Source organism: Camelus ferus, chromosome 10 (genome assembly GCF_009834535.1).
Source record: "Camelus ferus isolate YT-003-E chromosome 10, BCGSAC_Cfer_1.0, whole genome shotgun sequence".
NCBI classification, from domain to species: Eukaryota; Metazoa; Chordata; class Mammalia; order Artiodactyla; family Camelidae; genus Camelus; species Camelus ferus.
In genome coordinates, this window is record NC_045705.1 from 60,334,107 (window position 1) to 60,358,371 (window position 24,265).

The following is a 24,265-nucleotide window of genomic DNA, read 5'->3' on the forward strand; positions in this document are numbered from 1 at the left end:
GACACATCTTTTTTCCCATTAATTCATTCATTCATTCATTTGTTTAACAAACCTGTTGAGTACCTTGAGCCCTATGCCAGGTTACAGAGATACAGAATATTCACTCATTGAAAAGATACTTATTGAGCACCTGAATGCTAGACACTGTGCTGGGTTTTGAGGATATAATGATGGAAAAAGCCAATATATTCTTTCTTTCGTGGAGCACAACCTATTGAGGGAGACAACCAATAAACAAGAAAATAAGTATTTAACAGGTATTTAATACAGGAGTACCCTATCTTTGAGAATCTACTATCGACAAAGCAGTCAGGGAGGACCTCTCCGAGGAGAAACGTTTAACAGAAAATCTGAATGCTGAAAGGAACCAACTAAGCTACAACTTGGGGAGGAGCATTCCTAGAAGAGGAGGTGGTCATGATGGAGGATAAAGAGGAATAGACTTGATAGATCTGAAAAAACTCATGGTGGAGGATGTGGGAGAAGATACCTGTATTTTGGGCAAATCATGTAATCTCTCAGAGCTTCGTTTCTTCACCTGTAAGATGAAGTGATATCTACGTCTCCAATTCATTGTGATGATTGAGTGAGACAGCATTTGAAAGGGCGTTTCATATAGAAGGCACTCAATAAATGTAACTGGAATTAGTTGCGAGAGAGAGAAAGAGAGGACAAAAAGAAAGAGGGAAAGAAGGAAGGACAGGAAAGACAGACCAGACCTGCGTGGCTGGGGCACAATGAGAAAAAGGAAGAGTTCCATCGAAGAGGTAGGAGCATCAGCCAGGCCTTGGGGCCACTGTCAGGAGTTTCTGTTGTAATTTCAGTGGAGTGGGAAACCCCTGAAGGGCTTCAAGAAGGGGGATAATATGAGTTGATTGATATTTTCAAAAGTCACTCTGGCTGCTAAATACCAAATGTATTGAGAGGAGGCAACAAGGGAAGCAGTGATATCCGTATTGAGAGTATCACCTTCTTAATTCACGCTGGGATGTTTCTTGATTCTTTGTTTTCTGCAAGTGCTTTGTTTCCTAGTTTTTCCTAGCTTTTATTAGCTATCTGTGCTTAGTATGCCCAGCAAACTGAATACATGCCTTCTGCCTTAAAAAAATTAGGTTAGCTTTTTAGTACAGTTGTTTAAAAATGAAAAAATGGGAGAGAAAAATGAAGTACATGTTGAATTTTATTCTAAGGCCTTTTTTACTTCCCATGATTCCTAGGAATCAGAAATTTTAAGAAGTACATATGGTAGTATTGGGCTTTAAAATCTCATGTTAGCATTCTGCAGGGCACTTTCGTATACTATATGTACTGAGTGCCCTGTGTGTGTCTTTTACTGCGCCAGGTGCTGAGAGTATACAAAGGTGGTTAAAGCATTGACTCTATGGCAGGATAATTTCAGTCCAGTAGAGGTCAATTTGTAACTAAGCCTGTCAAGAAATATCTATTGAATTCATACTCTGTGTCAGACTCTTAGAAGTTTATAGCAGGTACATGGGACTCAAAAGAAGTGGGAATAATCAGGTCTGTTGGGAGGAGATCAGGAAAATATAGAGAAGACGATACCTGAGGTGTCTTAAAAGATTAAATAGTATTCCCCTGTTCAAAAAAGGATGGGACATTTTAAGTTGGATGAGGAGAAATGTGGTAACATGAGACATCATGCATGATGCTGCCATGTTCATTTAATTCTCACAACTGTGACAATTAATTCCTTCTCTGAGGGAAATAATGACACTCATTTTTGTTTTTAAAGACAAGAAAATTGAGGCTCAGAGAGCTTAGTTAATTTTTCCAAAGACTCATACTAGCCAGTGGTAGAGCTAAAGTCATCCCTGGTCGACCTGATTTTAAGGTCCATGTTATTCCTGTCATGATGCAATTATCTTCCTTGTTTTGAATAATAGCCTCTTCCAGACTTCTGACAACTTTTTAGTGTTCTGTAGCAGCTGCATTCTCAGAGACTCTAGTGAAGAAACTCTAAACTGGTTATTCTGTGGTATTCATGAGACTTTGCTGGGTTAGACTTTACATTGCATGGCTTGATTCTGTTTGGGAAACCCCTCCATAGTGGCCCAACATTTATTGTGCTCTTCTAACTGGGTAAGTTTCTGTTGGAGTATGCCTATGGGACCTGGACACAACGGGAGAAAAATCATCCAGTGAAGGGTATTCATTTGAGTTCCATTGACTGAGGCATTTCTCATTAAAAAAAAAAAATTGTGTGTGTTTTTAAGTAATCCATAACACGAGAGCCTTTTGTGGTAATGAGACCCAGATTTCCTTCTGTGTCTGTATCCCTTTATGCAGGCATGATTTCTTGGAAAGGAGAGTCCATATGTCAAACAGTGTCTCATTGAGAACATGGAGTGATTCCATAGATGCTGTGGCAATGAATGATTATAGTCTTAAATATTTTGTCCTGTCTGGATCAGTGGGTGCTTGGTTCCTTAACAAATCAGCTGCCTCAGTGATTGGGAAGGCAGGATGGTAAGAGCTTTTAGATCACTTATTGTACTTGGATGCGTTTGAATATTAATAGTTTGTCCAGCACATAAGTCAGAAGGACATTTGAAGTAATTTATAATGTTGTCATGGCCATTGTGGGTTTGTGGAGTTTATAATTAAAAGATTTAATTATCTTAAAAACTACTGCAGCCCAAGTACCTACCTACTTTAAAAAAACTAATCAGAAATATTTATTATGAGGAAACTGCAGATTTTTGTTTTGTTCTTAAGCCCTGTAAAGCATTGTTTTAATGAGGTCTTTTTCACATACCTGAGTCTTACAGTTTATTCCTGTTCCTCCCTGAATCCTCCCACTCCCCCTTTAACTTCTTTTCACCAACAAACCTATCATCTGTGACCCTTCTCACCGCAGAGCAGCATAAGGAACACAAGCCTCTGCTGTGCATTAGGTGTTAGGGACATCATTAATGCTTACTGGAAAAGCACACCCCAGAGAGCCAGGTTTTGGCTTTGGCAGGTAAAAAGTCTTTTAGATCTTGGAATGCTGGAAACTTTAAACCTTTTGGTTTTTTTAACTAAAGTGATTGGCAACAGAATGTGACATCTGAGGTTTCGTGGCCAGCAATAGCCGTAATTAACCACATGAGCTCACATTTTCCCACTGGAGGTTCAGTGGTCTTGGGGTGATGAAAGTGACTTCCCTACCAGGAGGTGGTTTTCCTTTTGAGGGTATTGGAATACCCCTGGGCCCTGTAATCCCTCACCCGTGGCCCTTTTAAAATGCTTTTTAATATAAAGCTTCAATATTGGAAACCCGACACCATGGTGTTTAACTGTGAGGCTGTGACTGAGCACCGTGGCTGGGAATGGGAAACAAACTAAGGTTTTTAATTGGCAGGGCAGGGAGTCTTGTGATGGAAACAATGGGTGAGTGTGAATAGCCGGAATCAAAGATGATTTCCAGTATTACCCAGTTTTCAGTTTCTGCTATTTATATTTGGTTTTTGATTTACATATATAGGATTCTCTTAAAGATGCCTTTTTATCTTCAGATTTCAGCAAAATTGTTTTATTGAAGGGAAGTGATGTTAGAAGACCAGTTTCTGTTTTTTTAATAGATATGTGGATACAGACTTCAAAATTTGCAAATATAATTCTTTAGTAATACCTTTTTCATAATATGAGAAAATGTAGGTGCCAGAGTGTTTAGCATTAGATAGATTTTTTTTTTTAAATATTCATAGATTGCATCTGACCTGTTTGGAAGGCTAAGAGCACTTCTGATTTCTGAAAGTTTTCAAATCGTTTTCTGTCAGGTCACATAAGAAAGGAAAAGCTTAGTGTAAAGCAGTTATAGGAAAGTCTGAAATTAATCTATTATTAGCCGTCATTACTCTCAGTCCTCTTCTTCTTCCTCTTTTCCTCTCCCTTCAAAAGAAGATTCTTAAAGACCAAATCCTTTTACCGATAGGAATATTTTATAATATTTTATATCAAATATTTTTTAAATTTGATAAACCCTATTCTTTACCAAAAGCAGGAAGCAGGACTCGGTGACCACTGATGTAACTCACAGTCCCAGCTGTGATTCCAGGGATACATGTTTTGGGGACTGAGGTGTAGATAACAATTCTCTCTTTTACTCCATCACTCATAGTTTTACTTACATTGCTTTGACAAAAGTCTCTTATACCACCTGAATTTTATTTTTCTCATTTCTGAATTGATAGCATCAGATTCAGTGATTTCTAAGGTTTCTCTTAGCTTTAATATTATATGATGATTTATATTGTAACAAATTTGCAGTATAATGTAGTTTTGGCCTGTAAGGTGATGTGACATACGTATTTCAACAGAAGTAACGTGTTGTAGTACTCAAGGTACTTGGGTGGGCCTAAGCCAGGAGCTCATGGTCCCCAGAACTAGTTAGGATCCTAGTCAGTTAACACATGCCCAGTAGTCAGTTGAAATGAGTGCTGTTTGATTTTTTCATCAATTTGATTTGAGACAACATGTCATCACAGACTCAAAGACTTATGTGTTCTTTGCTCTTACTAGAAAAGTGTGAAGATACTGAGATAGTACATTTGGGTCATATGCTTGGTATATTCTAGGCTCCCAAGTTAAAAAAATTATTATATATTCCACAGTAAAGTTCTGAGACAGTGTGGTAGAGTGCTTAAAGACAGAGGCCTCTGTGTCAGGTCAGCCCATATACTAGCTGTATTAGTTTGGACAGTTTCCTTAACTTCTTTGAACGTTCTTTCTTTGTCTGTATAAAAGGTGCCCGGTTTATTAATTGTTGATGAGTGACTGGCATAAATAAAGCACCATGGTCAATTCCTGGCAGAAAAAAAAGTATACAATAAAAGTTACCTACAGTATGATCAAAGAGAAACCAATAATCTTCTTTGGTAGTCAAGGGGGAGAATGCACTGAGGAGTAGATGGCTATAGTGGCCTTCCTACAATAAGAAGGTAGTGCTTAGATAACTCAGTATAAATATAAAAGAAGGATATGGAAAATAATGCTGATAATTGACATTAAAGATACCTTTAGAAATCAGGAAACACTCAAGCCAAGATCATCTCAATGATTTCAGCCTTACTTTAGCCAGAGGTATTCCACGTTATGTGTTAAATCTGTGTGTGTGCATGTGTGTGTGTGTGTGTGTGTGTGTGACAGAAAGAGAGAGAGAACTTTAAAAGGTAATTTGGAGATATTGTATACCAAGCAGTTACTTTTTTCTTCCCCCTTGGGCAAGCTTAAAACTTTTTATTATATTACTCTTAGTTCTGAGTACCTGAATGATTGTTTATCACTTGATAGGCAATAGCAGAAATCTAGACATTGAGTTACAAATGTAATTATCTGTGACTTCATAAAAGATGCATACTTATATTTGACTGTAGGATAAATGTATTTTTTCCCAACAGTTGCTTCCACCAAAATTCTGAAAATAGAATGTGTATGAATAGTGTTGTTTTTGACCCTTTATTCTTTAAAACATTTTTTTCTCCTTATCCTATCTCAAACTTCACAGACAAACTTAAACAGTGTTCTCTTTGTGAACATTAAGAACATACCCCATAAAGATGCACTACGCTATTTCACTTCACCTTTGGATTAATAACATATAATAGTACAACAGTGCAAACATGTTGTTAATGAATAAAATGTATAATGTTTATATCAGATGTAATATTTAAACCTCTGAAACTAATTTTCACATTGTGTAATAGACTCAAGTATTATTTCTGCCCTTAAAAATGCTGGGAAAGAAAATAATGGATACTTGAATGCATTAAGAACTCGTAAGATTATATATCAAATGTTAATCTCATCACATTAATTATTGGAAAATAGTCCTAAATATAGTAGATCAAATTTCAAGTCTTATTAATAATTTAGATTTGTTTAAAATTCACATAATTTAGATAAGTAGATAATACTCTGTTAATTATTATAAAATTTCCCTTGAAATTGATTTATTATGATCTCATGGCTACATTTATAAGGTAAATAGTTGTTTTCTGTTTCTCTGTTTTTGAATTTACAGCAAAAGATGATGGAAGCATTGCTGTTGCTCTTGGTTACACTGCACATTTGGTATCCATGATTTCCTTTTTCCTACAAGTGCCCCTCAGATATCCTATAATTCATAAGGGATCTAGATCAACAATCAAAGATAATATTAATGACAAGCTGACTGAAAAGGAGAGAGAGTAAGTATCCTTTTAAAATAAATTTTTAACATTAAGCCAGTATGAAATGTGGAGTGTATTAAAAATATAAAAGGTGACCTAGATTGTGGTGATTTTTGTATATCCTTTGTAAAGTGCTCCATTTCTTTTAAATAGAATGTAGTCAAAATTACTAGTGAATTGACTAATTCAAATTTAATTTGCTTTTGTGAGGCAAGTATCATATACTCTTCAAATATTCATATTGTATCTGTTGCAGCTAGTCCACAAGCACAATAATAAAGATTTGTCAAAGAGACAGCCAGGAAAAGAATAAAAGATTTATTAGCAGATTGTACATATCTGAAAAATGACCTCGAAGATAGGCCAGTAGAAAATATCCTGGCCAATGCAAGTACAAATGAGATAGATATATAGATTTATATATGTGGGATACAACAGGAAGTCTAACATACATACAATTGGCATCATAGAGAAGTAGAAGAGAACACATAGGATAATTGGAACATTTTAAGAGATAATGGCAGAGTTGTTCAAATTACTATCTTACTAAATATAAGGAACATATACATAAAATGTATGTATAATCATAATGCATGACTCCAGCAGAAAAGTTGGGAAATGGAAATGGAGCTAAAGCACTCTAAGATCCTGGTGTTGCCTGGAAACTGCTAAAGACACTAATTTACGTTAGACTGATAAATCAAGGATGCAAGTTATAATCTCATAACCATGAAGAGTTGTTTTTTGTAAGCAAAAATTTAATAGAGGAAAGAAACAAAAAATTTTAAATACTTGATTAATCCAAAAGAAGGCAAGAAAAGAAAAACATTAACAAGTAGGATAAAACAAATAGTAAATTTATAAATATGAACTCAAACTTATCCTATAATTACATTAAATATAAATGGTATTAATACTCTACTGAAAAATAAAGATAGTCAGGCTGAATAAAAAGCTGAAACTCATCCTGCTTGCAAGAGACCCCTCAAATGTAAGGACACAGAAGTATGGAAAATAATTTATTTTACATTTATTTATACAAATGAGAGCTAGTATAACTATATTAACATCAGACAAAGTGAATTTAAGGCAATTTGAATAAAGTGGGACATTTTATGGTAATATAGTCAATTCTTATTGTAATATGTACCTAAAACCATAACTCCCTACATAGACTGAAGTTCACAGAACTACAAGGAAGTCCATAATCATAACAGAGGACTTTAAGTTTCCTTTCATTAACTATTAGGACAGGCAGAACAAAATATCAGTTAGAATCTGAAAGACCTGAAGAAAATACAGTTAATAAACTGGACCTAAGTTACGGGTAAAGAACATTGCACCAGTGGCTGCAGGATGTATATTCTTTTCAAATTCACATGGAACATTTACCAAAATTGATTATGTTGGACCTCAGCAAATTTCAAAAGACTGAAATAATTCACAATATATTTACTGACCGCAGTGAAATTTATTAGAAGTCAATAATAAAATCCCCAAATATGTGGATATTAAACAGTGTACTTCTGTATAACCTATAGGTCAAAGAAGAAACTATAAAGAAAGTTTGAAATTATTTTGAACTGAATGATAATGAGATTATAGCATATGAAAACTTGAAAGGTGAAGCTAAATCTGTGCTCAGAGGGAAAGTTATACCCTTAAATGCACATATGAGTCTCCTTAAACAGCTAGAGAAAGAAGAGTTCATTAAGCCTTAGGAAGAAGGAAGGAAATAATAAAGGTAGTAAAGGTACGAGCAGAAATTAAATGGACAGTTGTACAGTGGGGAAAATAATACAGGCAAAAGTTCTATTGTTTGAAGCAACTAAAAAACTTAATAAACCCTTAGTAGGACTAATTTAGAAGGAGAAGAGACATCAAAATAACTAGTATAACTAAAGAAACAATGATTTTACTACTGATGTACAGACATTAAAAAGAAGAGTTTATGAACAACTTTATGTTCATAAATTTGAAATTCAAATGAAGTGACTAAATTTCTAGAAAACTACAACTTTCCAAACCTGATACATGGATGATTGGAATTTATAAAATGCCACACTTGGTTATAGGGAAGTGGACATAGAAGATTCTAGGTAAGTTATTTCAACCCTGGGCAGCACATTAGTGTCGTAGGGAGCTTTTAAAAATGATCTCCTAATCCCTAGATTCCTAACCTCTCCTCCAGAAATCTGATTCAGTTAATGGACCCAAACTTGAGATATTTTTTTAAAGCTCCTGAAGTGATTCTAATGTGCAGTCAGGTTTGAGAACCACTGTTCTAGATTGTGAGTATTGTGTTCATGGACATGAAGAAATGACATATCCTCCACTGTGTTTAGGAAAGAGAAAAGCAGGAAGGGTAGGCACCAATGGAAGAATTCAGTACTCTATCAGGTAGGGTTTATAAGTGGAGGGCAGGGAGTATGTGTGTAGTTTAAATCAGTGCCATTTCAAAGGCATTGATTAGTTTATAGCTCAAGTATTATTTTCAATTTCAAAAACTTTTAAAGAGAGCCTGAAATGTATGTTTGACAAAGGGGAACATGGCTGTGGTTTCTTTTCTCCTTTTAAAAGATTGAGCTGAAATTCACATAAGATAAGATTAACTTTTTTTAAGTGTATGATTCAATGGCATTTAGTATATTCACAGTGTTATACAATCACCGCTGCTATCTAGTTCCAAAACATTTTCATCATCCCAAAAGACAACCCTGTCTCCATCAAGCAATCACTGTCTGTTCCTACCCAGTAAGCTTTAACCTCAGTCCCTGGCAATCACCCATCTTTTTTCTGTTTCTACAGATTTACCTATTCTGGATATTTGATATAAATGGAGTCATTTACAACATGTAACCTTTTCTTTCACTTAGTCTGATATTTTAAGGTGTATTCACATTGTAGCACAATCAGTAGCACATTCAGTTTTATAGCTGAATAGTATTCCATTGACTATGTATACCACATTTTGTTTATGCAGCCATCTGTTGATGGGCATTTGGGTTATTTCCACTTTTGGGCTACAGACATTTATGTATAAGAATTTGTTTGAGTATCTGTTTTCAATTCTTTTGAGCATATACCTTGAAGTAGAATTGCTGGGTCATATGGTGATTCTATGTTTAACTTTTTGAGGCACCACAGAACTGTTTTCCACAGCAGCTACACTAGTTTACATTCCATGGTATAAAGTGGTGTATATATATCATTGTGATTTTGATTTGTATTTCTTCAGTGACTAATGACGTTGAGCATCTCTTCATGTCCTTGCTGGCCATTTGTATATCTTTAGAGAAATACCTCCTCAGATTATCAGCCTGTTTTTTCCCTTTCAAATTTATTGAGATATAATTAACATACAGCACTGTGTAAGTTCGAGTACAGCATAATGACTTAACTTACATACATGATGAAGTGATTACCATAAGTTTAGTGAACATCCATCATCTCAAATAGATATAACATTAAAGAAATAGAAAAAAAATGTTCCTTGTGATGAAAGTTCTTAGGATTTGCTCTCTCAACCACTTTCATCATAACATACAGCAGTATTAATTATATTAATCACGTTGTGCATTATATCGCTGGTACTTCTTTGTCTTATGACTGGAAGTTTGTACCTTTTGTCTACCTTCATCCAATTCCCTTTTCCCCTATCCCCCACCTCTGATAACCATAAATCTGATATCTTTTTCTGTGAGTTTGTTTGTTTTTGAAGTATAATTGACCTACAGTACTATGTCCTGGTACACAACATAGTGATTTGGTATTTCTATACAGTTCAAAATGATCACCACAGTCTGGTTACTGTCTGTCACCATACAAAGATATTACACACTTATTGACTTTATTTCTAACAGTATATTTCAAACCCATGACTCATTTAATTTAATTTAATTTAATTTAATTTAATTTAATTTAACTGGAAGTCTGTATTTCTTAATCCCTCACCTATTGCCCATTTTTTAATTGGGCTCTTCTTTTTGTTGTTGAGTTCTAAAACTTCTTTCTGAATTGTGCATACTAGACCCTTATCAGATATATCATTTGCAAATATTTTCTCCCATTCTCAGAGTTGCTATAGTTGAAGGCCTAAAATTAAGTCCAATATTATGTGCTGCCTTGGTATCTGATGAAACCAGGAGGCCCTTGAATAGTCCCTCCCTACACTGCTCCTGTGGATCAGGCCCCCTTCCCAAATACTCCTCTTTGTCCAGGGGTCTAGGAAGTCTCTGCTTATTCCTGAGTGGTGCATTTCAGTTCCTGGTCAGCTGGGGAATTATGGAAACAAACCATCTCATCCTCCCACAGGAAGCAGTCGTCACTCTGTTCCCTTCATACTACAGGACCTGCCTTCCACAGTCCCTGATTGTTCACTCTGTTCTCAAGTAACCTCCTGTGACCCTGCATGGCATGTGGTATCCTCCTCTCCTGGGCTTTGAGTATATGTGACTAGTAAACTGCTTTTAATCACATTTGTCCAGTGTCAGATGTTGAGTGTTGAACTATCCCCACAACCATAGGACAGTAATCCATTTCTTATCAGTGGGTGAATAAGAAGAAATCAAAACAGTTGTTCTTCTTTTTTATGTAATCTTTTCCTTTGATGCACAGAAGTTTTAAATTTTCATTAGGTCTAATTCATCTATCTGTTTATTTGCTTTTGGCTTCATATCTAAAATCCATTGCCAAATATAAGATCATGAAGAAATCCCTTTGTTTTCTTATAATTTTCTTATCATTTTATCTCTTATATTTAGGTCTTTGACCCATTTGGGCTTAATTTTTATACATGGTATGAGGTAGGTGTCCAACTCCGTTCTTTGACATTCAGATATTCGGTTGTATTGGCACCATTTGTTGAAGAGACTATTCTTTCCTCTTTGAATGGCAATCAATTAGCCATAGATTATTTCTGAACTCTTAGATATAGTCCACAGGTCTATATGTCTGTCCTCACACCAATTCCACAGTAAGATTTGAAATTGGGAATTGTGAATCCTCCGACTTTGCTCTTCTTTTTCAGCATTGTTCTGGCTGTTCAGAGCCTTTTGCAATTCCATGAGTTTGAGGATCATCTTTACTGTTTCTGCAAAAAAGTTCTTTTAATAAGCTGTTGGATTCAGTTTGCTAGCATTTAATTGAAGATTTTTGCATCTTTATTTATAAGAGATACTGGTCTATTGTAGCTTTTGCATCAGGATAATAGTAGCCTTGTGTAGCTTTTGTATCAGGATAATAGTGGCCTTATAGAAATTGGAAAGTGTTCCCCCCTCTTCTATTTTTTAGAAGAATTTTCAGCATTGCTGTTAATTCTTCTTTTAAATGTTTGTTAGAATTTACCAGTGGAGCCATGTGGTCCTGCACTTTTCTTTGTTGGGAGATTTTTGATTAATGTTTTAATTTCTTTACTTGCTATAGGTCTGTTCATATTTTCTGTATACTCTTGTGTCAGTTTAGATCATTTGTGTGTTTCTGAGAAAAAGACTTTCATATAGGTTATCTAATTTGTTGGTGTACAATTGTTCATAGTATTTTCTTATAATCCTTTTCATTTCTGTAAGGTCTTTAATAATATGTCCATTTTCATTTCTGATTTTAGTTGTTTGGTTGTGTCTTTGCTTTTATTTTCTTTTAAAAGCTTTTAGCTAGAGTAGGAAGATTTGCTTGATATTTTCAAAGAATTGACTTTTTGGTTTTGTTGATTCTCTCTATTGTTTTTGTATTCTCTTCTATCTCCACTCTAATCTTTATTATTTCCTTCATTCTGCTAGGTTTGGGTTTTGTTTTCTATTTCTTTAGATGTAAAGTTAGGTTATTGATATGACATTTTTCTTTTTTAGCATCAGTGTTTATACCTTTAAATTTCCACATCCCATAAATTTTGACATGTTGTGTTTTTATTTTCATTCATCTCAAAGTTTTTTCTAATTTCCCATGTGATTTTTTTTTCACTGACCTGTTGGTTGCTTAGGAGAGTTTAATTTTCACACATTTGTGGATTTTCTAGTTTTTCCTTCCATTACTGAATTCCAGGTTAATTCCATTGTGATGGAGAGATATTTTGTGTGAGTTTAGGATTTTTTTAATTTATTAAGACTTGTTTTGTGGCCTAACATATGATCTCTTCTAGAGAATGTTCCTGGTGCATTTGAGAAAAATGTGTATTCTGTTGTTAGATGTAGTGTTCTATATGTGTTAGTCAGGTCTAGTTGGTTTATAGTGTTGTCAAGTCTTCCATATCCTTGTTGATCTTCTGTCATCCATTAATGAAAGTGGGGTATTAAATTCTCCAACTATTATTGTAGGACTATTTCAGATCTGTCAGTATTCGCCTCTTTTATTTTGGGTCTCTGTCATTTGGTGCGTATGTTTTTAGTTGTTATTTCTTCTTGATGAATTGACCCTTTATCTCTTTTTTGTGTGTGTGCCTCATTTCCTCTATTACTGCCTTTTTCCCCCCTAAATTGATTTTTTTTTGCAGTGTACCATTTTGATTCCCTTCTCATTTCCTTTTCACTGTATATAAGATACTTATTGGTGGCTTTGAGGATTACAATTAATATCCTTAATTTATGACAATTCAAGTTTGAATTGATACCCACTTAGCTTCAGTAGGAATATAAAAACTCTGTTCCTCCATACCTCTGTCCCCTTCATTTCTGTTGTTGTCACAAGTGACATCTTTATACATTTTGTGCCCATAATACTGTCTTTTTAATTTACCTGTATAGTTGCTTTCACTGGAGATCTTTATTTCTTAGTTCAGCTGAGTAACTGTGTAGTGTCCTTTCATGTCAACCATAAGGCCTGAGCTTTCACTTCATGCAGTAAACCTAGCAGTCAGCCAGAGGTGAAGTCTGGAGTCTTCTCAGGGCTGTTCTGGGCATGTGCATGACTACTGATTCCCCAGTGTGTATAGATAATTTTGAATATGCTGATTTCTCAAAGAAACTCTTCCCAGCTTTTCCTCCCAGGCTTTAGACAGTCTGTTGTACTTCTCATGCTTGATCTTTTGCACAAGGAGGCTGTGAGGTTGGTTGGTTTGCTGTACAGCCTGAACAGTGTCCTTGCCTTTCCTCTTTGAGTGAGTTCTGATTAGGCAAAATAAAGACAAGTGCCTTACATTAGTCCTTCAGGTAGCCCCCAGACAAGTTAGAACAGACAGACACAGATTTTTGTAGAATAAGATCTGCTCTGCTCCCTTAAGAACCAGGGGCCAGGGCCCTACACTGGCAGGCTGCTGTCTTCAAGACCACTGCTGAGCTGGAAAGGGGGTTAGGGACAGGATAAGTAAAAATGTTGCAAAACTTTCCCCCTGATTTTGAGTTTCCTTTTTCTTGATTCATCGTTCAGCCACTTGTAAACCTTTGACTGACAGTTTTTGCTTGATTTTTTTTTCCAGTGTTTCTCTGGAGGGACAACTCCTTTGATCTACTTCTCTACCATTTTTGCTGACATCATTCCATTTGTCTGTGTAATGATGAAAAACAGTGCTTATAATGGATGAAGAGACCCCTAGGTGATTTTAAGCATGAGAGAATACCATAACCAGATATGTCTTTGACAAAGATGACCTTGTAGTTTTGTGGAGAGTGGGCACCCCTCCTGGCCTTCCATAGGTTCCATTAATAAAATTAAGTATCTTTCCAGATTTTTATCAAATTTGTGCATGATGATCTATCTTAAAGTATTAGTTATATAGGAAAATCACTTTGGGAGCTTGAAGGAGGAGTGCTCCTCAGAATGATAGGTACTCTTTCCCCAGGTCAGCTGCACACTTTAATTTGTGAAGGAGCAACATGTGGGCAACTCCAAGTAGTCTGCCCCAGTGTGAGTAGTAGTGATGATGTGTTTATTGATTGGTTGATTTTCCTAAGCAATCTGGGAAGGCCAGCTAGATTTAGGTGATTGTTACTCATTTTTTCTTAGGAAGCCAGGAGAACCACAGGAATTGCTTTTTTGTGAACTAATTTTATATTCTGCCTCTTTCTTCCCCCCTTTACTGAAACATATATTATAGTTTATTGATTCTAATATAAATACTTTTGACATTTTAATATTGCTAAAAATGAGATGTATCTTACATTAATGGCATGTCATAATACGACTGATAGCATTTATCTTTTCTTAGTTAATAAGTTGATGATGCAGTTCACAATTGATGCTGCCTCAGATTTTATGAACTGTCAATTATTTTAGCTGGTTTTATATACTTTAGTAAAGCAGTTCAGATCCTTTCTGGAATGACATAGATGTGTAAATACAAATACATTTATTGATTATGCGTGTTGATTGAATCAGCCTCCCAGTGATTACCCTGGATCACTGAAAGAGCAGATTAGACATGGTTTCCTTTTCTCCTGAGTGTGTTGGTTTTGATACAAACCTTTCCAGGATATTAGGTGGAATCAGGTCTTCATGTGAGATGGAAAATAGGAATTAAATGACTCATTGGACAAATTATACTTAATGTAACAGACCTAGGAATCCTCAGTCTCTGCCCTCTCTGATTACCTGTTTCATCTGGTTATTGGCGTGTGGTATATTGGGGTTCAAAGCCCGATTTAGCTCGTTTTGCTAGAAGGAAAAAAATCTAGTCTTTTCCTTTGGCCGGTTTGAAACAGGGTCTGGACTGATGCCTTGCCTACACCATTACTTGTGCACCTGCACACTGTAAAGGGAAACTCAGAAATCTTTGTTGCATTTCATTTTGAGCCTCAGACCACAAAACACGAAGGAATGTAGCTGAAGTCCAGCTGCACTGTTCTTTCACCCCTTATTTCTCCTTTCACTGAGGACTGAAAAGTAGGTTTTAAAGTGATTTTTTGAAATGAAATGTGTTAGTCATTGTTGCTGTGCTACTTAGCTGTGTGTTAGGCAGTATGTTCAGAATGGATTAGTGGAGCAATCCTTGAGCTAGGACATAGCTGGTCAGATTTTATGGCTTTTTCAAACCCTTAAAAGATGTCTGAAATTTTTTGTTTTATTCTCATAAGGAGAAAAAGGGAGTGGTGTAAATTGGCAGGCATTTTTGAAACTTCCTGGCCTGTCCACAACAAGGTTTTTACAAATCTCTAAAAGCTGGTTAGCTATTTTTCTCTAGTGGAATTACTGGAACTTAGAGAAATGTTAGTGCTGCTTTTCCCATTTCGTTGATTTTTATGTGTGTGCTTATATTTATGTTATGTTATGGAAGATCTTGACTAAAACCCCAGGAGTTACCTTTTTTTTACCTGAATGATTCTGATTTCTTTTAAAGACAAATTCTAGACTATAATGAAGTTGTGATGTATCCAAAATCAGATCATAATGGGCCCAGGTCATAGTCATTGCATGTGGATCTCATGCTCACGAGAGAAGTGGTCTGTTTTAATGACCTACCTTTTTTGTGACTGGCTGCACATGGTGATCATGCATACCTACGTGTAAAGGGGCTGGCCAGACCCCAGGCCTGTGACTCAAGCCACCTTACAGCCACTGTGGCATGTCTGGAGGTCAATGCAGCTTCCCCTGCAGCTTTACCAGTTGTACTTTGCCAGGAGGGAAGGGACAGAGGAATTTGCAGAGTGGCAGTCAGCAGACTGATTGTCTATCTCTGGATTCCTTCAGCCTACCTCTTGGCCTGGCAACACTAACCTGTTGAATAAATGAATGAGAATTTTTTCTAATGGCGTCTCCTCAAATCATTTAGAATGCTTTGAACATTATTTGCACAAGTAGCAAATTCTCTATGGAAATAGTGACTGGCCCCTGGGATTTCATTGGCATATATTGAGAACATAAATGTTTTTAGACTGCTGTGATTTTCTGGCTGCTGTAATTCCGACTTCTCATCTTCTATTCTTACCTGTTTCAGGCAAAAACACCTGTTGAAACATCCTATAATAAAAATTATAGATTCCTTCCTATAAGAAATTCTCAGCTTCTGTTTGTTAATCAAGCTGCTTTAATGCAGATTTCAGAAATGGTTGCTGTTCTCACTAAATTAGCATGTTTGCTTTCATGGCATCCAATTAAATCTGATGGCCTCCTTCCAGAAATGTGAGATTTTCACATCATGCTTAGGCTTAAGTGCTGTGGCTTTGATTTTCAACTCTTCTACTGTTTATCCTATAAATTAGAGCATTTTTGGTAACCTTTCATCTTCATTTTATTATAGGTTGTTGCTCAGATGCTGGCCTTAAGAGCACTTAGTAACCTAGACCTCAAACCTTTAAATTAAAGTGATTGTGATAACTTGAGGCAGTGGCTGAACCAAATGCTTTGAATTTCTGTTTCTCCTTGCTGTGCAGCCTAAAAGTATAATCAAACAAATATTTTTCAGTGTGACTAATATAACTGAAATGAATGAAATTATTAGTTCTTTCAGATTTTCCACTTGATTACAGGAATGTGACCTAAGTTGAAAAATCTCTGTTCAAATATCTGTAGTCCTACTCCATTATAACTACCTAAGGGTACACCATGGCACAGAAATAAAGATGAAGAAAAAAAAGGTTATGTATACACAGAATTGTAGACTTTGTGTTTTAGAACCAGACAAAATATTCTTAGGTCATATGATTGAACCCTTCATTTCACAAATGAAGAAAGAAGTTGAAAGATGAAGTAAGGTCATGTAACAAGTTAACGAAGCATTCGCGTAGATCTGGCCCACTGAGGAAGTCAAGCCCAGAAGACAGTGTGCCGATTGTAAGTGTAGTACTTTTAAAAGCAAGCATTTAGGAGATGCAAGTGCATTTATCAAAAAAGGGCTATATTGAGACTGAAATACTCCTTTTCCTGAATTTAGGAAAACTCACTGGTGAAAAATGCCGTGATGTGAATTCCTGTGTATTAAACAGAGTCACCATGTTAGGGTCTTACTGAAAATGCTAATTAAATTTTATAGATCAGTTGGTTCACTTGACATTTGTTTTTCCTCTAAAAGGCATAGTATAAAATGACTCTCTTTCCTTCCTTCTTGCCTCAATTTATTTAAACTGGGCAGGGTTTGTTTTTGTGTTTTATTTCTAGTCACTTAAGGCTTTGAAGTTACGTTGGCTTCATCTCTGATCACTAAACGACTGGGGAAATATTGTCCCTTCTGAGTCTTGGTTCACCTGGTATAGTACCTATGCCAGTAGGTTACCATGAGGTTTAACTGAAGCACAGTGCTTGGCACATAGAAGATGCTCAATAAAATTTCGTAACTACTGTTATGTATCCATTGAGCTTTGCAATAGGAATTCCAGGCAACCATGTAGTTTTGTTTTGTTTTGTTTTTAACTAATTCTAGGTGCTAAAAGGAAAGGTGGGCCTAAGGAAAGGTTAAGGAAAATTAAAAATGCAACCCAGTAGCATTGTACTAGATTTCCTTTTGTAATAATGCCACAGAAGTACATCATCTTCACTCAGTGATGTAAATGTAGAGGACTCATGTACAGGGAAAACACTGTTACAGATCTGAAGGCTTGTCTCTTTTACTTCAACAACTCAGGGAGTTTACTGCCTAGTATCCACTAATGAGTCAAGTAAGTGTCTGTATTTTAGAAGCTATCGGTTTAGTGTATGCTAAAGTCCTTATTCTTGAAAGGAATGTAGAGCATGTTCAAATAGTTAGAGTCTCGAGCCGGGCCAACTACTTTTTCTTTCAGTCTTATCCCAGTTCATGACCTATGGTTCAGTCAAACTGTTGTTTTCCAAATGCATCACATTATTTCCCGCCCTGATATGCTTTGTCCCTGCTCTTCTGCTTGTCTGGAGTGCCTTCCCTAGCCATGTCTAGGATCATAATCATGGTTGTACATAAAGCCCTTCCCTTATTATCTAAAACTTTCCCCATAAAGTCTTTCTTGATTCCCCATAGTTTGATGTACTGCCATAGTCCTTTGTAATCCTATGAACAGTTCCCTCTGTATAGTATCTCAGAAATGAACTATGTTTATATATGTTCTTATTTCATTTTAGCAACAGCCCAGTGATACGAGTGATGTATTAGCATTTTTTGTCTTATTCCTGTCTGAAATATTTTCAGTGTAGAAACTGCATCTTACTTGGCATGAAACTTATTCCATTGCTTTACCGAGAACCTTGTATTGTGTAAACACTCAATAAATATTTCTTGAATTGCATTAGGAGAGCAAAAGGGATGTGCAGTTTTTGCAAATGCTATTAAGTAATCTGACACTCCACACTGTAGCCCATAATTTTAACTCTAGATGCTCTGGCCGGGACAATCATTATTATTTCATACACTCCCTCAGGACCACGCGAAGCTATTAACTTTGGTGCCTGTTGTAATCCAAGGCACAGGCAGCAGTGCTGATGGGATTGTGTTCAGGAGTGAGAGCAAAGAATATGTTTTAAAATGAGGAATCCCCGTGGAAATTTAGGCAGGAGAGATCAACGAAATAAAAATGCCGAAGGTGGTTGCTGGGTGAGACAGGAAATGAACGCCTTATGAAGATTAGGCATTCCATTGAGAGAGGGGAAATGTGGAAAATGAGTCAGAAGTAATTGTGCAGCTATTTCATCGCTGACACTTGGAAGCATATTGTTGTGTGTGTTGTGTTTAATGAAGTGTGCTTTTATTGTGCTGATGTTATTATCTGGATGAGGAAGTCTTCTCTCGTATTATTGTCATCTCAGCTTTCTGCAACCAACTAAATTAAAATACAGTAATGTAATGGGACAGTGGAATAAAAAAGAAAACCAGATGACTCTGACATGTGACCCCAACTTGAACCTACTGCGTTTCTGGTTTGCAGTGTATTCAAATCAGAATAGACGTTCAGTGTAGTGCTTTGGGGGGAACGGGGAGGTAGAGGAATAATATATTTAGTTAAGAGTGGGCTATGTCATGGATAAAGATTGTTACAATATTAGAATATGTGAGATCAGTGTTTCTCAACAAGAGGTCCCCAGAGCAGCAGTGAGTTCTCTGGGTAGCCTGTGGACTGGCCCTTTGCAGTCTGTTATTAAGATGTATCATATGACAGCATAGAGGTTGTGCATTCTGATGAAAATTAATCGTTTACTCTAATAAGTAAGACTATTTTCTTGATGTTACCTTGAAAGCAGCGTCTTTCCTTTAATTCTTATATTGTTTGTTTTGGTGGGCAAACAATGAGGGATATGAGGGTAATTATATCAAGCCTGAGAGTTTGGAGTAAGTGATTTGTGGAATCCTTTGGTTTTCTGAAGAAATAAATGGATGGAAAGAGTAAGAAAATTATTTTTAGGTAGATGTGAACTTATTTTATCTCTTCAAGGCATCTTATTATAATAGTTCTTTAGACAGTTTTCTAAGGATAACATTTATGTCCTGGTTAATAGTACCATTTTAAAACAAATTTATATCATTTTTTAACTAAATTCTATTCACTGCCAGTTTTTATACCTCTCCCCTATGATAATATACAGTTACTAAGATCACCAAACGTAAATCTGAATCAGATTAAATGATCAATTGTTTTTCATAGTGTTTTTCTTTTCTAATTCTTTGAAATGAAAAATTGATATGAAAGTTAATTCATATATAGGTAAATCACAAGAGAGTTAAATTACAAAAGAGTTACATTGCACCAAAGTCAAACCATATGTTGAGGACTAGTATGTATTAGTCACTGCACAAGATGCTGGCACTAGGTGGAATTACGCAGATGCTGAAATGGCATCAGAGATGGATAGCAAGCCACTAGACAGTCGTACTCAACATTATAAGGGTTAGAAACACATGGGGTTGCGATGGAGTAGCCAGCAAAGCATGCTTTAGGAGATGGCCCCTGAGCTGGTGCGTATGGAAGAGGATTAGGAGCTGTCCAGGTGAAGGCTGGCTACACAGAAGCACATACACACTGGCACTAAACAGGTATTGCCCTTTCCATTGGCCAGAGCTTCTAGTTTCTCACTAGTCTGGTAAGTGTCTTCAGTTTAAGTTGCTCACCAGTTTTCTTTTTGGCATAAATAAAAGAAGGATAAGTTAATAAATCAATCTTTAGTTGATGTAAAAAGAAAAATTACTTTCAAAGATGATAAGCTTTGAGTAGTTAAATATCAACAGACATAAATAAAAATATACATATTCATTTATTCAAAGCATAGTAATATATGTTTATAAAGTATTCTGGATCACAGATTGGTTATAATAAATATATGACTGATTTGACTTAAACATATGGTCACTTTCATATATAACTGTCTAACAAAGATAAACTGTATTGGCATGTAAATAATAAAATGGTGTATTCTGATCTTAGGAAAGGAGAAACCATGGCTTTCCCATTTCACTCTTCTGAAAGAACTTGAACCAGTTTATTTCACCTCACTAATCTCAGTGCACTCATCCGAAAATGAGGATAATGGCTTTAGAAAATTGTGAAAAGTAAGAGAATTTATAGAAAATCAGCATTGTAGATAATAGCCACTCAGTAAATTTGTATACTGAATGATAATAATAAGTAGAAATGAGAAATTTGATAAGTCCATAGCCTCCAATTTGGAAAGGATGTCTTAAATGAAGCTCAGAAACATACAGATCATAATATGAGAAATAATCCATAAATTTGATTTCATTTAAAAAAATTGCTTATAACAAAAGAGAACAAAAACAAAATGGAAAGGTAAACCACGCATCAGGAGAAGAGATTTGTAGCACATAGATTAACCAAGGGTCAGTATCCAGAATATATAAGAAAAACTTTTACATGTCAATAAAAAAGGAACGATCAACCCAGTTGAAATATGGGCATAGTATGTAAAGAAGCTGTTACAGAACAAATCCGAAATATCTCGTAACAGAAGAGAAAATACTCCGCCTCACTAGTAATCAGGAAAATTCAGATTAGCACCAGAAGAGATACCATTTTACGTCCCTCAACCTGGCCAAAAATAGAATGTCTGCTGAGTATGTGATTTGGTGAGCACATAGAGGAAAGGAACTCTCATCCTTCGTGAGAGTTTCAGTTAGTTCATCTGTTTCAGGGGGCAGTTTGACCGTACAGTTACATCTGCATAAACCCCTCTCAACCTGACAGCCTCACTCCTGGTTAGAGACTGTTGAGTAGCTTTTACATATATGCAAGCTGCTAACATTTATTATGTCTTTATTATACAGATAATTAAATAAATGATCTTTTGGTTACCTCTATTATTCTGCATTGGAATTCTTCACAATTATACAGATAGTATTTAATTTTTTTAAAGTGCCTTTATCCTTTTGTACTATTCCTTTCAGGGTCTCCATTACAGTGAAATATTTTCTTCTTCTCCTTTTTTTCCTTAAAACTATTTCTTTTAAGACTAGAATCCGTATTTCTTTGTATACAGCTCCTCCTTTCTTTCTCATTAATGCAGGATTGATGTGGGTAGTTACTTTTTATCATAATTCATATCATTTTCATATACCAGTTCTTGCTTCATGGTTAGTTTTAAATTTATAGTAGGAGTTCTCCATATTTCCTTTTGAGCAATTATCAGTGTTAATAATGCCTAGAATTTTGAGTGCTGCTCATTTATATGATTGATAATCTTTTTAAAAGACTTAACAAAAGAATTAATTCTCCTCATCCTGCTTGTTAGTAACTCCCATTAATATAAAAAGATGATTCCCAGGTTCATGATGTGGAGAGACTAGTGATGAAACACCGGAAGTGTTAACTATACTTAGTTATAGAAATTTACTGCTGTAAGTTAATTAGACACACCAGTAAGCAACAAGAACATTTTGTTATTTTAATTTGTAGAAATACAAGGTTGGTAAACTAATGAGACGTGGCAGGCAGTTCTCTTGGAGTTTGATTGACAGCTATGTGACTAAAACTTTTTAACATGTGTAGATGATGAATGAATTTATTGAAACAACTTATGTTATAAGATATTCCATACAGGGAATATCTATTTTTGAGTGTGTAGTAGCATAATTTTGTCATTTCTGACTTTAAAAATTAGTGCTGGAGGAAAACCTTTTTAGTCACCTCCTAATGTTGAATTTGCTAAATAGTGTTCTGTGTAAGAGATAAAATTTATTTTGTTATTTTCTGGTTTCTACATTATTTGTGGTCTCTAAAAGTCACAAAATGGGAGATTCATAAGTTGGTTGGAAAGGAATTTGGTAAATGGCATGTTATTTTCCATCAGAGATTTCTAGTGGAAATGATAAAACAATATTCTGTTCTAAGAGGATACAGGTTGGTCACATTCAACTGAAAGCAGTTTCCTTTCCCATTTGGTATCATTCTGGGGGGAGCCTACCTGTATGTATGTAATTTGGAGTAGACAGTTAATTTTGTATTACTAAGTGCTAATTCAAAGTCAAGGTTCATAGTATCAGAATTATTAATGCACAAATGAACCTGCTCATCTATGCATGCATTCATCAGATATTCAGTAAGTATGTACTCCTGGCAGACGTTTTTCTAGGTTTTTGGAATATAGTGATGAGCAACATCAACACTTTTTTTTCTTTTTAAAATAATTAGTTTAAAAATCAATTCTGTAAAGACTACTGTCTGCCATATGAAGACTTTACGCTAGATGTTTTTTACAGACCAGATACAGACTAAGAAAGTGGACATATTATCTAGGCTTATTACCTAACTTGAGAGATAACAGAAATACCTTGCTTCATGCCTTTTATTCAATAGTGCTCCTTTCTTTACCTGCTATGCTCTTGTCTTGTGAACACACTGCACATTTCATCAGGCGTCCTCTGATTTTGAGCAGAGAGAGAAATGCCTGGTTGACAGGTGGTTTGGGACTAGGCTGAACAGTCATTTTGGCATGAAGAGTAAAGGCCCAATTATTGACCAGAAAGTACTTTTTAAAGTTTTAGGACTAGCTTATGTTATTTAAGTCAGAAAATCCATTTTAGTTTTTTGGCTTTTCAAGTGAAAACAACATAAGTATGCTTGAGTGACCCAGTCCTCACTCTGCAAAAATATGCTGACAGCAGGTCCTATTTGTGTGACAAGACTAATTCAGAGGAACAATAAGTAGTGTTTACACACTCAAAACTAGCCAATAAAATAGAAGGTTACAAATAAGAAATTAGAAATGATTCATTGTCGTGAGTTTCACACACGCGTGTGACTGAGTGTCCACTTGTGTACACAAGGCAATGTCAGAGATAGTATTAGAGAAACATAGGATTCCTAGAACTCAGCTAGTCATTATGGTCACCAGATGTCTTTTAAGTAGAATATTCCTCTTTCCTCTACTGTTTCAAACACTTGCCTTCCTGGAAGATTTGACCACAGATGCACTTAAGGATTGTCCAGTCTACTGTCTTCAACTTGGAGCCGTACACATACTGAAGGCTAAACTGTTCATAGTTCTTTCAGTTGACTCTTTTCTACTTTAATGTTTCTTGAAACATCTTCAGGGTAGAAAATCCAAAGGGGAAATCCACAGATGTAGGGAGGAAAAAAGGCCAAAATACAGGCATTTAAGGAAATAGAAGTAATAATATGAAAAAAGACTTTTAAGGGTATTCAGAATTCTCTAAGATAAAGTAGGGAAAAGCATCCATAAAACAAGAATGAGAGTTTATAAAACAGAAGTAGGTTATTGTGATTCAGAAAACATAGAAAAATAGATTTTTTAAAAAAACCCTCATAAAAGAAATAGTAGACTAGACACACTTAAGGAGAGAATTTGTGAACAGTAAAATAGACATGAAAACATCACCCAGAACGCTGCACACAGAGAGAGAGAGATTTATGAGAGAGAAGTTATAGGACTTAGAGGGTGATTGAGAGATGTCAGTGTGTATCTAACAGGAATTCTAGGAATAGAAATTGAAGGGAATGGCAATGAAGAAATGTTCTAAGTGGCTGAGTAAAAAAATACAGAGAGAAAATTATGACAACAAAAAGGAGATGCTTACAGATACAATAGCGATTGAAAAGTCTTAAGAGCATACTGTGAACAACTTTTGGGTAGAATGGATTTTTTAAAGAAGCATAAAATTGATTAAAAGAAATAGGAAAGCTGAATAGGACCTGTTTCCAGAGTGTGATGGAATAGATATCTGGACCAATACTGAAAACGCAGAATTAAAAAAAAATCTTAAATGTATCTATTAGTTAATAATAAAGAATATTTAG

At 35.5% G+C, this 24,265-nt stretch overlaps 1 protein-coding gene across 1 annotated transcript in view; it reads left to right on the forward strand.

The window, feature by feature from the left end:
* Positions 1-24,265, forward strand: part of UVRAG (UV radiation resistance associated) — a 254,326-nt gene that overhangs the window by 142,320 nt on the left and 87,741 nt on the right. The window contains exon 12 of the mRNA XM_032489420.1: positions 6,026-6,191. Coding sequence (XP_032345311.1) covers positions 6,026-6,191 — 166 coding nt within the window. The remainder of the gene's footprint in view (positions 1-6,025; positions 6,192-24,265) is intronic.